The sequence below is a fragment of the Mus caroli genome, unplaced genomic scaffold (genome assembly GCF_978045245.1).
Source record: "Mus caroli unplaced genomic scaffold, Mus_caroli_1 scaffold_11, whole genome shotgun sequence".
NCBI classification, from domain to species: Eukaryota; Metazoa; Chordata; class Mammalia; order Rodentia; family Muridae; genus Mus; species Mus caroli.
This window is the reverse complement of record NW_028227266.1, coordinates 108,780,746-108,795,203: the sequence shown is the minus strand read 5'-3', so window position 1 is coordinate 108,795,203 and position 14,458 is coordinate 108,780,746. Positions and strand designations below refer to the sequence as shown.

The following is a 14,458-nucleotide window of genomic DNA, read 5'->3' as shown; positions in this document are numbered from 1 at the left end:
CTGCCTCCCGAGTGGTGGGATTAAAGGCGTGTACCACCACGCCTGGCTCTAATTATTTTTAAGAAAGATTTATTATACGTAAGTACACTGTAGCTCTCTTCAGACACTCCAGAAGATCTCATTACAGATAGTTGTGAGCCACCATGTAGTTGCTGGGATTTGAACTCAGGACCTTCGGAAGAACAGTCAGTCTCTTTTAACTACTGATCCATTTCTCCAGCCCCCTTTTTCTTTTTCTTTAAAGATTTATTTATTTATTATATGTAAGTACACTGTAGCTGTCTTCAGACACTCCAGAAGAGGGCGCCAGATCTCGTTACGGATGGTTGTGAGCCACCATGTGGTTGCTGGGATTTGAACTCTGGACCTTCGGAAGAGCAGTCGGGTGCTCTAACCCACTGAGCCATCTCACCAGCCCCAGCCCCCTTTTTCTAATTCTTTGGTTTTTTTGGAGACAGGGTTTCTCTGTGTAGCCCTGGCTGTCCTGGAACTCACTCTGTGGACCAGGCTGGCCTCGAAATCAGAAATTGGCCTGCCTTTGTCTCCAGAGTGCTGGGATTAAAGGCGTGCGCCACCACGCCAGGCCCTTTTTCTTTTTTTCGGTTTTTTCGAGACAGGGTTTCTCTGTGTAGCCCTGGCTGTCCTGGCACTCACTTTGTAGACCAGGCTGGCCTCGAACTCAGAAATCTGCCTGCCTCTGCCTCCCGAGTGCTGGGACTAAAGGCGTGCGCCACCACACCTGGCATTCCGCCCTTTTTCTAATTCTTAAATATCATAGTTATTGCTGGTAGTAGTGGCACGGGGTTTTCATCCTAGCACTATAGAGGCAGAAGTAGGCGTATCTCTGAGTTCAAGGCCAGCCTAGTGTAGAAAGGGAGTTCCAGGCCAGCCAAGGCTGTTATACGGAGAAGCCCTGTACGTGTGTGTGTGTGTGTGTGTGTGTGTGTGAGTGGGTGGGTCCCCCACAGCACAACCATCATGTATGTGGAGATCAAAGGACAATTTTCCCAATTTGTTTTTTAAAAAAAAAAACATTTATTTATTTGTATTTATATGAGTACACTGTAGCTGTCTTCAGATATATCAAGAAAGGGCATACGATCCCATTAGAGCTGGTAGTGAGTCACTATGTGGTTGCTGGGAATTGAACTCAGGACCTCTGGAAGAGCAGTATGGTGCTCTTATCCGCTGAGCCATCTCTCCAGCTCCCCCTCCCCCAATCTGGTTCTTTCCTTCTACTATGTGGACTCTGGTGATTGCCTTGCTGGTCCACTTTAATATATTTATATATTTTTCTGTGTATAAATATTTCTCTGACTATGTCTGTCAAGGCAGTACTGATAGAGGAACAATTAGCTTCCTTGGAACTGGAGCTGCAGAAGGTTGTTAGCTTCAATGTGGATGCTAGGAATTGAACTTGGGTCTTCTAGAACAGCAAGTGCTCTTAAGTGCTGAACCATCTCTCCAGCACTCACTTTCTACTTCGTTGTGGGGAGTCTTTCAATGGAGCCCAGGCTGGCCTCAGACTTGTAGCAAATGGGAGTTAATCCACACAGTACTACATTCAGAAACTTTGACCTATTTCCTGTAAACATTTATTTAATCTGCTGGCCATAGTGAGCCATTGTAGTCTCAGGACATACTTCTCAACCAACACTCTTAGCACTCAGCAGTGGGCAAGCCTTGTCTTGTGTCCCTAGCACTTCACCCCTTTCTAGCATTTATCTCTTTCCTTTGGCTCCCACTTTTTCCTCTTTTCTACTAGGATACTAGGCTTCCTGAGGCTAGGGTCATATTGTCTACATACCTGGCTATAAATAGCAGTCTCTCAAATTACCAGCACAAGGATTTGTTTGCCTGTTCAAGATGCAGTCTTGGATAACTCAAACTGGTCTAACTATCTGAAGCTCGCCTTGAAGATCCTGTTTCTATAAGGATTCCAAGTATGTACCAAACATGTTGGGCACTGCAGGGATTTCTGTTTTGTTTTCAAGAAGCAATTCTTTGTTTCACCTTCCTTTCTCCTAGCCTTCTGTGCAATTTAGCAGGAAAATAACTAGTATACTTTCCTTCCTTCCTTTTCTTTCCGTCTTCATTTGAGACAGGGTCTATGTCGCTCTGACTGGCCTGGAACTCTTCAGATCAGAGATCTGCATGTCTCTGTCTCCAGAATGCTAGGTTTAGAAGCACATACTGCCATGCCTTTCTTGCTATGCAATCCAGGTTGTCTTCTAACTCCCAGTTGTCTTGCCCCAGCTTCAGACCAGCTGAAGTCACCTGTGCTATGGCACCCAGCTAACAATACATTTAAATGGCTGCACAAAAAAATAGCATAGGAAAACGGACTGGAGATACGGTTCAGTGGTTATGAACACTTGCCTGATTAGTAGTTTTGTTGTTGTGTGTGTTTTGATTGATTTGACACAAGCTATAGTCATTTGGGTAGAGAAAACCACAATTGAGAAACTGCCCCCACCAATCTGGCTTTTAGGCAGGGTGGAGGTTTTGGGAGGGTGCCTCCCGTGGGGAGATAGTAAATTCTGGGGCTGTTGTATCAGCCATGAGGCAGTAAGCAATGGTTCCTCCATGTCTTTTTGTTTCAATTCCTGATATGACATTACTTAATGGCAGACTGTCACCTATAAGGTGAGAAGTAAACCTTCATCCCCAAGTGGCGTTTGGTCGTGGTATTTTTACCTCAGCAATAGAAAACCTAAGATAACGGCTGGCCGACAACAGCCTGTAACTCCAGCTTCCAGAGATCTGATGCCATGTCACTTGGTACCACACACATGCACATAGAATTTTCTTCGTCTGTTTTAAATTACGAGCTATTGTATTAGCTCTCCAAATATCACGAAAAGGCACATCCTCAAATATTGTCTTCCCAGCTGTGAACGACTGCCCAACGCCACTGAGTTTCCTCTATCGACGGCGGATTTCATCGAACCCATGCTTCATTCTGTTCAGAGGACAAACAGGCAAACCCCCTCCCCTCGTTCCTGAGAGTCGATGTGGCCTAGGCTCGCAGTCGTCCCTCACCACAACCCCCCCCCCCCCCCGAAGCCAGCAGCAAGCGCTACCCTGTCTTTTGCCTGGTTTATGTCTCTGTGAGGCAAAATCGCTCACCTCCCTAAAAGTAGAGAAGACCAAGGGGAGACGCAGGAGAGAAAAGGCGCGACGGACACAGAGCTGCGGCTGGGGATGGAGAGACGAGCCTGAGATGGTCACCCGTCCCCAGCTCCCGCCGGCTCCCACGGCACAGGCCACGCGCGTCCCCGGCCGCTCCGCCGGAAGTCCCGCCTGCGTCTGGGGCTACAGCCGTGCTCCCTCCAGCCAGTGCCCGGGTACAGGCGCAGACTGACCGTCTCGCGCTGTGAGCTGAGGGACACAAGAGACAACCCAGGCAGCCGAACGCCTCGAGAGCCCCAAGGAAGCGGCAGCCCGCACAGAGGGCCAGGCCGAACAGAGCCGGGGCCGCAGGTGGGACTTCCGCCTCGGGACCCGGAAGAGACCGCGCCGTCGCTGGTGGGAGTTGTAGTCCGGCCGTAGTTGGGGGGGCCCGCGGCTCATGCGCCGTGCACCGAGGCTTGTTTCACATCTGTAACAACAGGTGAATTGGGCTTTTTATTCTACCCTTTCGCGCCCCTTGAAGCAGCCTGACACGGTCGGGGGTGGTCGGCGCGAGGAGGGGTCCCGAGTCCGGCCAGCGGCCTGGCAGAGAGTGGGAAGGAGGAGCTGGCGAGCCCGAGGAGCAGGCCGGGCATCCTAGGCCTGCCCGGGAAGCCGGCCGGGCCGAGCCGTGGGCAGCCAGGCCTCGGCCTGCCGTTGCCATGGAGCCGGGGCGGGGCGGGGGCCAGACCGGTCCGCCGGGGCGGGCCTCACTGCCAGGGGCTCAGCGGAGGCCCAGAGAGGCGGCTTCATTGGCTCGACGACGCCTTCGCCTCAGGGGATGCTCGGTTTTTCCCCAGGCTGGGCCCGGAGGAAGTCTCCGGAGTGCCCGAGACCTTTGTCTGCCCCTCCTCCCACTGTGCGGGTCAGGACCGTTCCTCTAAAGGGAGGCCTTGGTGCATTTTTGACTCTTCTGGGTTTGCCTCCTTTTGCACCGACCTTGTCAGTGGGGGAGGCTAAGGGGTGAGGTGTTCTTTGTTTGCTGGTAGTGACTTGTCCCATTTTGCAGGGGAAGACCTAATGCATGGTGGGTCCTTTGTTTGCAGTGAAGTGGAGTCCCAGGGGTCTTCAGAACCCTCAAGCCTAGAGTACAGCTTCTATGTGCTTTCTAGATAGTCCTTGTGTAAGCAACATTGGTCTTTTAATTGCAGCTTTCCAATGCAGAGACTGTTCACCTTACAACCCCCAGTTCATGGGTGTTCGCCATGCATGGTAGCAAATAGACTGCTGCCGTCCAGCTGCAAGGTCTCAACTTGTTTTTGGATGCAACCTACTGGCCAGAGTAAAATTACACCTTTTCTAATGATTTTCCTTGCAACGGTTTCTTGGAATGCAGTGACCCCAGCGCCATGTGCCATGCACCTCTTGACTACATCTTATAATTTATACTTAAATCTCAGAGCCTGACATTTCCAGGCAGAAGAACTCTTTCCTGATTTTATTATATATTATTATTTAGATTTATGATCATGCTTTTTACTTGTACATTTATATATTCTTTGACAAAGTTTCTATGTAGGTGTACCCCACCTGACACCCAAAGATTAAACTTTTCAATATTTTAATTTATGAAGCTATAGTCCAAAAAGTTTTATCCAGTTTTGGACCCCACTTAATCTTTCAAAAAATGAATATGATACATGCAGAATACAGGTTGATATGTAAGGAAAGTCATGTAATAGAAACATGTAAACCATGGGGTCAGAGTTCATTCGGTCCTGATGCTATGGAATCCTGGGTAAATTAGATATCTGTGCTTCAGTTTCTTTCTCAGGGAGAGAATGTTCTTCATTGGGTAGCTTCAGGGATTACATGAGGTCAAGTCTATGGGCGTTCTGTGTAAACTGTGAACATGTTTTTTGAGATTTTTGAGGGTATAATTTTCCCAGTCTGGAAGTATCATTTTAGATAGATTGGTATTATAGCCATTATGGGATTAGAAAAGCGAAGGGGCTTTTGCTCTGAGCTTGGAGAAAATGTTCTTAACGTTTTCTTCACTTGATCTTAGCCAAAAGGCTGAGAAGCGATTCTTAACATTTTCTTAGGGATGCTCTGTGGCACAGTTCACATTTGGTGGGTCTAGAACTGGTCAGGGGCCTCTTGAGTGAGGCTATTGTGTTAAAACTTTTTAAAGTTAGTACATTGATGTCTATGATTGATATAGTTTTGCCTCTGAGTGAAGATTGCCATTCCAGTGACCTTACCTTGTTATTTTCCAGGAGGCCCAGCCTCGTGATGAGGAATAGTAAGGAGAGAATTCAGCTCCAGTTTAAAAGCCTGCAAAATCTGAGCCCCTCACTGCTTTTATAAGGTAAGGTGACTTAGCCCTGCTCATAGAGCCATGGTGTGTATTTTGCTCAGCCACACCATAAAGCATGTAGCCCTCTTAGGAATATCGTTCATTATTACTGGCTTGAAGACATCCTGTAAGCAATCTACTAGAAGTTGTGTTTCCTCACAAGAAATTGTGACTTATTAGAATTTTATGTATCTCTATAAATTATATTAGATTGAATCAAATATTTTTTTAAAAACATTACCACATTATAAGAGAAGCACGTTTCTTTTGGATCTCTGTGAAATGTTCTAGAACACGATAAAATGAAATGATTTGATATCTTGAATCTCATATTTTTTGAGATGAAGACAGGAAAAGACTGTGGTATATGAAACTTTGTTGACAAGAGAGGATCCAGAGACTTTAAAAGCAAAACTCTGCTAGGCATGGTGACTCCTGTCTGTAATTCCAGCACTTGGCAGCCCAAGGTAAGAGGGTTTCTTTGAGTTCAATCACAGTCTGGGCTACATAGTGAGTTCTAGGCCAGACTAGGTAACAGAGTGAAACTTTATCTAAAAAACCTCCAAAAACCAAATTTAGAACAAAATCCAATTCTGTTTACATGCAGATTAACTTAAAATTTCCTAGGAAGAAAGTATTGTTTATGGGCTGTGGATATAGCTTAGTGGTAGATCAATTGCATAGCATGAACAAGGCCTTGACTATAATTCCTACTACAAAAACAAAACAAAACAAAACAAATCCCAAACAAGCGAACCCTAAAACACTCAGGTCTTCTTTAAAATTAGGACCCCAAATTACACTCTTCTTTTAATTTGCACTGATGGTGTTGATAGGATGTAACTTCTCTGTGTAAGTGGTGTTGTAATTGATTTTTATTAAAGTTTTCTCTCTGGAGTGCACCATATCTTATTGGTTGAAATTTCCAGCATACCTGGGGAAGAGGAGGTCATATTGTGGTTTTGAAAGATCAAGCCCTTTACTGCCCACATCCCCACAAGTGTGAATGAAAGGGACTAGCAATCAGGAACAGGAATATAGGCCCTCCTAGTCTCCTAGCAATGTTAGATATTAACCTAATGTGCAAAACATTATGCAGATTTTTTTAAAACTAAATTTAGTAAGGGTTACTGGACTTAATCCTATTCCAGGAGTGTTATTGTTAAGAAGATCTCTAAATATGAGTTTGAATACTACAAAACAGTATTACTAAATTATATGTGTTACTTTCCCTGTACTCTCTAAATTGAGTCCTCAGTTAATAGGCATGGTGGCACACACTTGCCATTGAAGGCGGATGGAGGAGGGTCAGAGTTCAGAAGGTGAAGCAAATTAACGAAAAAGAAAGGAAGAATGTACTAACCGGTAGAATGTACCAAAACACCTCATGAATATGAGGTGCATGCCTGTAATCCTTGTGCTCAGGGACTGAAATAGGATAGTATGAGCTAGCTTGGGCTCTATAGTAAAACCCTGTCTCAGGAAAATAAAAGAAAGACATGAAGCCGGGCGGTGGTGGCACATACCTTTCCCAGCACTTGGGAGGCAGAGGCAGGTGGATTTCTGAGTTCAAGGCCAGCCTGGTCTACAAAGTGAGTTCCAGGACAGCCAGGGCTACACAGAGAAACCCTGTCTCGAAAATCAAAAATCAAAAAAAAAAAAAAAAACAACCCAAAAAAACCAAAAAGAAAGACATGAAGACTTCTGGCTAGTAGCTGTGCTCTAATGTATTTATAATTTCTTATTAACAACACCATTAACAATTATTACTTAGAAATTTACCATGCATTTCAAAGAGACTTCACCTTAAAAAACTTAAATCATGAAACATTAATATATGGTCAATCTTTGACCTGAATTCTCAGTCAGTTCTCATTCCAAAGGGCTGAACTAGGTTTCCTAAAAGCAGTAAGCAAGTCCCGTTTCCTGAGGCCACTTGCTATGGTGGTCCAGATGGAATTTAGTTTCTTCTTGGAAAGCCCAAGAAAATCTCCAAGTGTTGTAACTGGGTGGAACTGTGTCTGTCTTGCCACCCTTTATTGCTTTCTTGTTCAATAAAGAATTTTAGAAGACCAAAAGGACAAATCTATCAGTTAGAAAGCAGCAATGACAGAGTGGAGAGCTGGCTTCATCCTTTTTTTCCCCCTGATTTCCTAAGACAGGGTTTCTCTCTGTAGCCCTGGCTGTCCTGGAACTAACTCTATAGACCAAGCTGGCCTTGAACTCACAGAGATCCACCAGCCTCTTCCTCCAGAGTGCTGGCATTAATGGTGCGTTCCACCACCACCTGGCTTGGCCTTTGAATTCTTAAACCTGGGGAGCGGTGGTGGGGCTCACTGATTTCCAGCTTCATTTCCTTTGTCTTCTGGATAATGTCTGTGCTCTTGCAGTCTTTGCAGATTCTTGAACCAGGAATAGTAATCAACACTCATGGCCTTTTGACCCTCCTTCTCAGGATTCCAGCTTTCTCCCCTGGCCAGAAATGTTCAGCTTGGACTCATTCAGAAAAGGTAGGAATGGAACTGTACACGATTCTGTGCCTGTCTTCTCTGTGATTGGGCACTAGGAAGGCTGTGGGCCTGCCTCTGCAGTGTGCAGTCCTCTGATTCTCTCAGAGTAATTTCCGTAACCCTTTCTTTCCTTACCTACTTTAGCTCAGAACTGATGTTGCCTCTTACCCGGGTTTGTTTGTTTGTTTGTTTCTGAGACAGGGTTTCTCTGTGTAGTCCTGGAACTTACTCTGTAGACCAGGCTGGCCTTGAACTCAGAAATCTGCCTGCTTTTGCCTCCCAAGTGCTGAGATAAAAGGCATTTGCCACTGATTAAAGTTTTCAAATCACATTAACTTACTTGTGTATGTCAGTGTTTGTGTATATGTGTGTATAGAAGCTGACCAAGGCTCTGATGTGAGCATGTTTCACAAGTAGAACCAGAATAGAATTTCCTTAACTGCTTATTAAATAGATCCTCCCAATTGTGTCTATTCTCTCTTATGTTCATAGAGGCAAGGGAACCTCTAACCAAGTGGTGGCCTATATGACCCACAGAATGGGGCCACGAGGACAGCCAAGTGCACCAGGGCTGTGAACAGCTTCTTACTCTTTGATTGTCTTCTGTTGTGCCGTCTCTTTGCATAGAGGCTGGGACACTGAGTTGCCTTTGGGTTTTTTTTTTTTGAGATGGAAGGAGATTGAAATGGAGATTGCCATGGACAGAACATAATTTTTTGAGCTGAAAAATCTCGTGTCACTTAATTACTTTGTGTCTCTTTGCTAACCTGTGGGTTTTGTTGTCCACTTGCTAATAAAGGGCAGGTGACATACAGTTCTTCTGAGGTAGGAATATCTGAAAGAACAGTGCAGGTTTGGTGAAGGAGGAAGAGCCTCGTGTTATTTATTTAGTACTCTTTTTCTTTTGAGAGAGTCATAGGGCTGCCCTCAAACTTGCTACATGACCATGGATATCTTGAACTCCCAGTCCTCTTGCTACCATATCTAGTTTATGTGGCGCTAGGGATAGATCCTAGATCCCCAGCCCTTGTTTAATGTTTTACATGATGGGACCCAGTTAGCACTGGGTCAGGATTTTTTAGATTTGCTTGGGCTGAGTGAGTGTCTTTTTTTTTTTTTTTTTCGAGACAGGGTTTCTCTGTGTAGCCCTGGCTGTCCTGGCACTCACTTTGTAGACCAGGCTGGCCTCGAACTCAGAAATCTGCCTGCCTCTGCCTTGGGAGGCAGAGGCAGATAGATCTCAGTGAGTTCAAGGACAGCTTGTTCTACAGAGTGACTTCCAGGACAGCCAGGGCTACACAGAGAAACTCTGTCTCAGAAAACAAAACAAAAAATTAATTTGTCTTGACTTTCTAGACCAAGGCTTGATTGATGGGTTACATCCTTTTGTTGTTGTTCTTGTTTTGTTTCTTCTTTGAAACTGGGATTCTCTGTGTAGCCCTGGCTGTCCTGGAAGTCACTCTGTAGAAGAAGCTGGCTTTGAACTCACTGAGATCACCTGCCTCTGCCTCCTAAGTGCTGGGATTAAAGGTGTGCACCACCACCACCACCTGGCAGAGGGGTGACATTCTTAATGCTTGTATAATGTCTTGTATAAGGCAGGGTGGCCTTAACAGCAAACCCAGACCTAGATTTCTGGCTTACATGACGGTTCTATATTCACTGGCTGGCTGGAGGTCTTGGTTGGATGACTGAACCTCTCTGTGCCCTACTTCTTTATGATTTCAACGGGTGAAATAAGCACTTTTCTCACAGGATCCCAGGGATCAGATGAGTTAATACATGTGAAGACCTTAGAGCAGGGCCTGACTCCTTATCAAGGGACAATCCACATTTATCATTAAGTAGCTGCAGGATATACTATTGTCCAATTTTGGATCTTGCTTTCTAACCAAGGGAGTGATAAACATATCTACCAATATGTTCTGTTCTATTCTATTTTATATGGAAACAGTGTCTTGATAGTAGCCCAGACTAGCTCTGAACTCTCTATGTCATAGCCCAGCTGGCCTTCTCTCTGCAAGTTTTCTGCCTTTTCTTGTGTATTGAATATTTGACTGGTTTCTTGGCTGTACTGTCCCAGAATGAGGACTCAAACACCAAGCCCAGTCTTATGTAGTTAGCAAATACCTTTTTTTAAAAAAAAAATTTATTTATTATATATGAGTACACACTGTAGCTGTCTTCAGATACATCAGAAGAGTGCATCAGATCCCATTACAGATGGTTGTGAGCCACCATGTGGTTGCTGGGAATTTAACTTAGGACCTCTGGAAGAGCAGTCAATGCTCTTAACTACTGGCTGAGCCATCTCACTAGCCCTGTAAACATCTTTAAATTGTATATCTTTACATATGTACTTGTGTGTGTGTGGTTGGTACTGTGTTCATGTGGAGTTCAGAGAGTCACTTATAGAAGTTGGTTCTTTCTGTCATGGAAGTGCTGTAAATCAAATTCAAGTTACCAGGCTTGGTAGGAAGTGCCTTTATCTACTGAGCCATCTCGTTGTTGATCTCCAACTTATTAGGTTTATTTATTTTTTTTTTTCTTTTTTCTTTTTGGTTTTTTGAGACTGGGTTTCTCTGTGTAGCCCTGGCTGTCCTGCACTTCACTCTGTAGACCAGCCTGGCGTCAAACTTAGAAATCCGCCTGCCTCTGCCTCCCAAGTGCTGGAATTAAGTGCGCCTCCATTGCCCAGTGCTTTGTTTTTATTTTATTTTATTTTATTTATTTATTTATTTTTTTTTTTTTGGTTTTTCGAGACAGGGTTTCTCTGTGTAGCCCTGGCTGTCCTAGAACTCACTTTGTAGACCAGGCTGGCTTCAAACTCAGAAATCCGCTTGCCTCTGCCTCCTAAGTGCTGGGATTAAAGGTGTTTGCCACCACGCCTGGCAGGATTTAGTCTCTTAAATGAAACATTTGGTCTGACAAGTTGATCACTTTAGCGTTTCGAATTATAGCTGTATTGATTTGTGTTCTGTGGCACACTTGTAGAGGTCAGAGTCAGTTCTCTCTTTCCACTGTGTGAATCTGGGGATTGAACTCCTATCATATGGTCTACAGATCTAGTTCTTAGGACAGCCAGGGCTACACAAAGAAACCCTGTCTCAAACAACAACAAGAAAAGACTAAAGCAAAGCAGATAGGATGTGTGTTAAGATTCCTAGAGAGGCCAGATGTAATGACATAGACCTAAGAGTTCAAATTATCTTTGGTTACATAATGAGTTCAAGGCCAGCCTGGAATATTTGATATGCTCTCTCAGAAAAACAAAACCAAGCTGTCATAAACTTCTTAAAGGGTAGTTGCAGTCTTAGGGCTTCTAGAGAGTCAGAAGGGATCTTCTTCAGGGATGTTTCTGGTGTGCCTATGAACAGTTACTGTTCTGTTGTATGGCATTGCTGCCCTGGCCCTCAGAACGTGGGATTGACTCTCCAATGTTTTCCTGAGGTCCATTTGGATTCTCAAGGGGAATTAGCTCAGTAATGTTTACTGTGAAGCGAGAACATGTCAGTCTATGTGTTTTCTCTTTCCCCAGATCGGACCCAGCACAGGCAGCGTCAATGCAAGCTTCCCCCACCCCGTCTTCCACCCATGTGTGTCAACCCTGCCCCTGGAGGGACCATCTCTCGAGGTAAGAGAGGTAGAGTTTTGCTTTCAGTAAGAGCTTAGTCTGAGATCGGTGGGTAGGTGGGTGGCAGTGGAAACCCTGTACTGGGGGCATGCTTCTGGAAAGTGAGTCATGAGGGTGGGCTTGGCAGAGAAGACAGATCCCAGGTGAGAAAATATTTACAGTAGGTTTTCATGGTCCTTGGTTATGCAACTTGGACACTACAGTCTCCATGGGCCTCCATGTGTGGCCTGAAAGGAATGTTAGGATGAATTAAGTTGTTAAGCACCAGATGGAGAAGCTTCTAGGCTAGTAGGAATTCCTGGGCTCTTCTGGTTCAGAGGGCAAATTCTTGAAACAGGGTCAGAACAGAGCCCTTACTCAGCCCGCTACCCTCCATCTTGGATGCTTGCATACATGCTGTCTTTCCCAGCACCTCAAAACCTCAGAATACTTTACTGTCAGTAAAGTCTCCCTGACATTTGTTTGGCAATATAGCACGTATTTGTGATAGGGAAGAATATCTCCTTCTCAGATGAATGATGGGTCACCTCAGGTCATTTTGTACCCTTGTCCCATGGGCAGGGACAACAGTCAGAGCACAGGAGCATCTTTCTTTTTCTCAGACTTAAGTCTTTTTCTCCATTTGCCAAGACCAATGTTGCTGGTGGTCTTTTTGTCTTGACAGGCTCTCTTCCCTGCTGGGACTGCCTGTTCATATCCCTCTGCCTACCAGAAAGAGCAGTATTTTAGGTCACTGAGTCTTTGCTACATCTGGAATGAGCCTGCCTAGTCTAGTTTCTATACAGTACTTCGAAGTTCAAGGACTTAGAAAAGGTGTGGGGAGCAGTTTCTGTGGCCTGTGGTGCTGCTGTGTTTCCAGGCACTTTCCAGTTCGCTGCCCTCCGCTCTGCCATGGCCCTGACTTCTGGCAGCAGTGTAGCACAAATACATACGGGCAACCCTTCTGACCACCTGACTTAGGTTTTAAAGAAATGCCACCCCCACCATTGCCAAAACAAGAGTTGATTGCCACCCCTACCATTGCCAAAACAAGAGTTGATTGCCACCCCTACCGTTGCCAAAACAAGAGTTGATTGCCCTTTTTTTTTTTTTTTCCTTTCTTAAAATGCCCTGTAACTCGAAAAGGCTGAACGTTAACATTTCCAACATGGCAGGTGAGTGGCTCTGAGAGTGTTAGATGTGCTGTGGCTAAGCTCAAAGACTGTTTGTTTGGATTAACTAGGAGTCAGGTAGGCCGTGCCTCTGTGAATGCCAAGAAATATACTGTGCTCTTGGACTACAGACTGCCCCGTGTGGTGACCCATAGGTGCTGCACACTGCTTCTTTTGCTGTGCCTCCAGAAGGCATGCACAGGGCGTGCGGAAGACATCTTGATGTGCATATACAGTTAAGCTGTCTTTCTCCCATGCTGCTTCTGTTTCCTTTGTGTGCATGCATGTGTGAGTGCACTGGTGGTGGTGGTATTAGGAAGGCCCTAAACATCCGGCCTCACAGACACAATGCCACTACCACTGAGCTATATCCCTCCACCCCCTTTTTCCTTTGAGATGGAGTATTGCACAGGTGGCTTCGAAGTTCTAGCTCAAGCAATCCTCTTTCCTTCACTTCCCAGTAGGTGGGTTATAGGTAACCCTGGTCTACAAAGTGAGTTCCAGGACAGCCAGGGCTACACAGAGATACCCTGTCTTGAAAAAGCCAAAAAAAAAAAAAAAGGAGCTGTGATAGCCAGATGTGTGCATAAGCACCTGTAACCAACAGGAGGACAAGATGAGGAGTAGGAGTTCATAACCAGCCTTGGCTGGTTATGTAGCACATGATACTTTATCTCCACGTACCCATAGACGAAGAAGGTATGTCGTAAAAGTAGTACCACTAGTGTTCAAATAAAAGAAGTAGCACCCAGAAGACGGTCGTCATTTGTATTGAGTAGAGCCTATCTGGGACAGGTTTGGAATTGAAAGCAAAAAATGATCATCTCAGCTGTGCTGTGGTGCGCATGCCTTTAGTCTTAGCACTAGGCAGCCAGAGCAGCCAGATCTCTGTGAATTCAAGGCCAGCCTGGACTACAGAGAAAGTTCTAAGACAGCCAGAGCTACATGGAGAACCCTATCTTTTTTTTTGGTTTTTCGAGACAGGGTTTCTGTATAGCCCTCACTTTGTAGACCAGGCTGGCCTCAAACTCAGAAATCCACCTGCCTCTGCCTCCCAAGTGCTGGGATTAAAGGTGTGCGCCACTACTTCCAGCTTGAAACCCTATCTTGAAAAACCAAATCATCTCCTTTCCAGACCTGTCCCTATACTGCCACCAATCTCTTACCAAAGCCTCCTTCCAAAGTGGGTGAATATGTCAAAAAACAAAAAACAAAACAGAGCCGGGTGTGGTGGCGCACGCCTTTAATCCCAGCACTTGGGAGGCGGAGGCAGGCGGATTTCTGAGTTCGAGGCCAGCCTGGTCTACAGAGTGAGTTCCAGGATAGGCAGGGCTACACAGAGAAACCCTGTCTCGAAAAACCAAAACCAAAACCAAAACAAAAAAACAGAACAAAAACCTTACCTGTAAGTGTCCTCTGCATCTTTTCCTTCCTGTCCAGAACTGAGGCACAGGGCCTGGGGCACTAGAAATCCTGCAGGGTGACCTGCCCAGGCCTATGGCCACAGTGTGCTCTTTCCTGTGCATTCCTTATGCAGTTGTGCTTTTCCCTGGTGCAGGACCTTATATTAAGGGATATGTGACTTTCACATGTGGGCTGCTTACCTGACTTGATAGCTCTTCTTTTCTTTATATCTCCAGTCAGCTTGGCCATGTCTTATCATTTTGAATATGATAAGTTGAGTAAGTTGCCA

At 45.3% G+C, this 14,458-nt stretch overlaps 1 protein-coding gene across 11 annotated transcripts in view; it reads left to right on the top strand.

Annotated features, from left to right (window-relative positions):
* The first annotated feature begins 3,487 nt into the window (after positions 1 to 3,487).
* The window catches only part of Dhx30 (DExH-box helicase 30), a 30,479-nt gene continuing 19,508 nt past the window's right edge, over positions 3,488 to 14,458 (top strand). Inside the window, exons 1-6 of one of the 11 annotated variants that reach the window (XM_029481540.2) lie at positions 3,488 to 3,613; positions 5,391 to 5,482; positions 5,812 to 5,937; positions 7,926 to 7,980; positions 11,519 to 11,614; positions 12,740 to 12,768. In XM_029481540.2, coding sequence (XP_029337400.1) covers positions 11,544 to 11,614; positions 12,740 to 12,768 — 100 coding nt within the window. In that variant the 5' untranslated portion in view covers positions 3,488 to 3,613; positions 5,391 to 5,482; positions 5,812 to 5,937; positions 7,926 to 7,980; positions 11,519 to 11,543. Of the gene's footprint in view, positions 3,614 to 3,909; positions 4,135 to 5,390; positions 5,483 to 5,811; positions 5,938 to 7,860; positions 7,981 to 11,518; positions 11,615 to 12,739; positions 12,769 to 14,458 lie in introns of those variants that run through there. The other 10 variants (XM_029481539.2, XM_085828062.1, XM_085828061.1 and 7 more) reach the window with 10 other exon arrangements.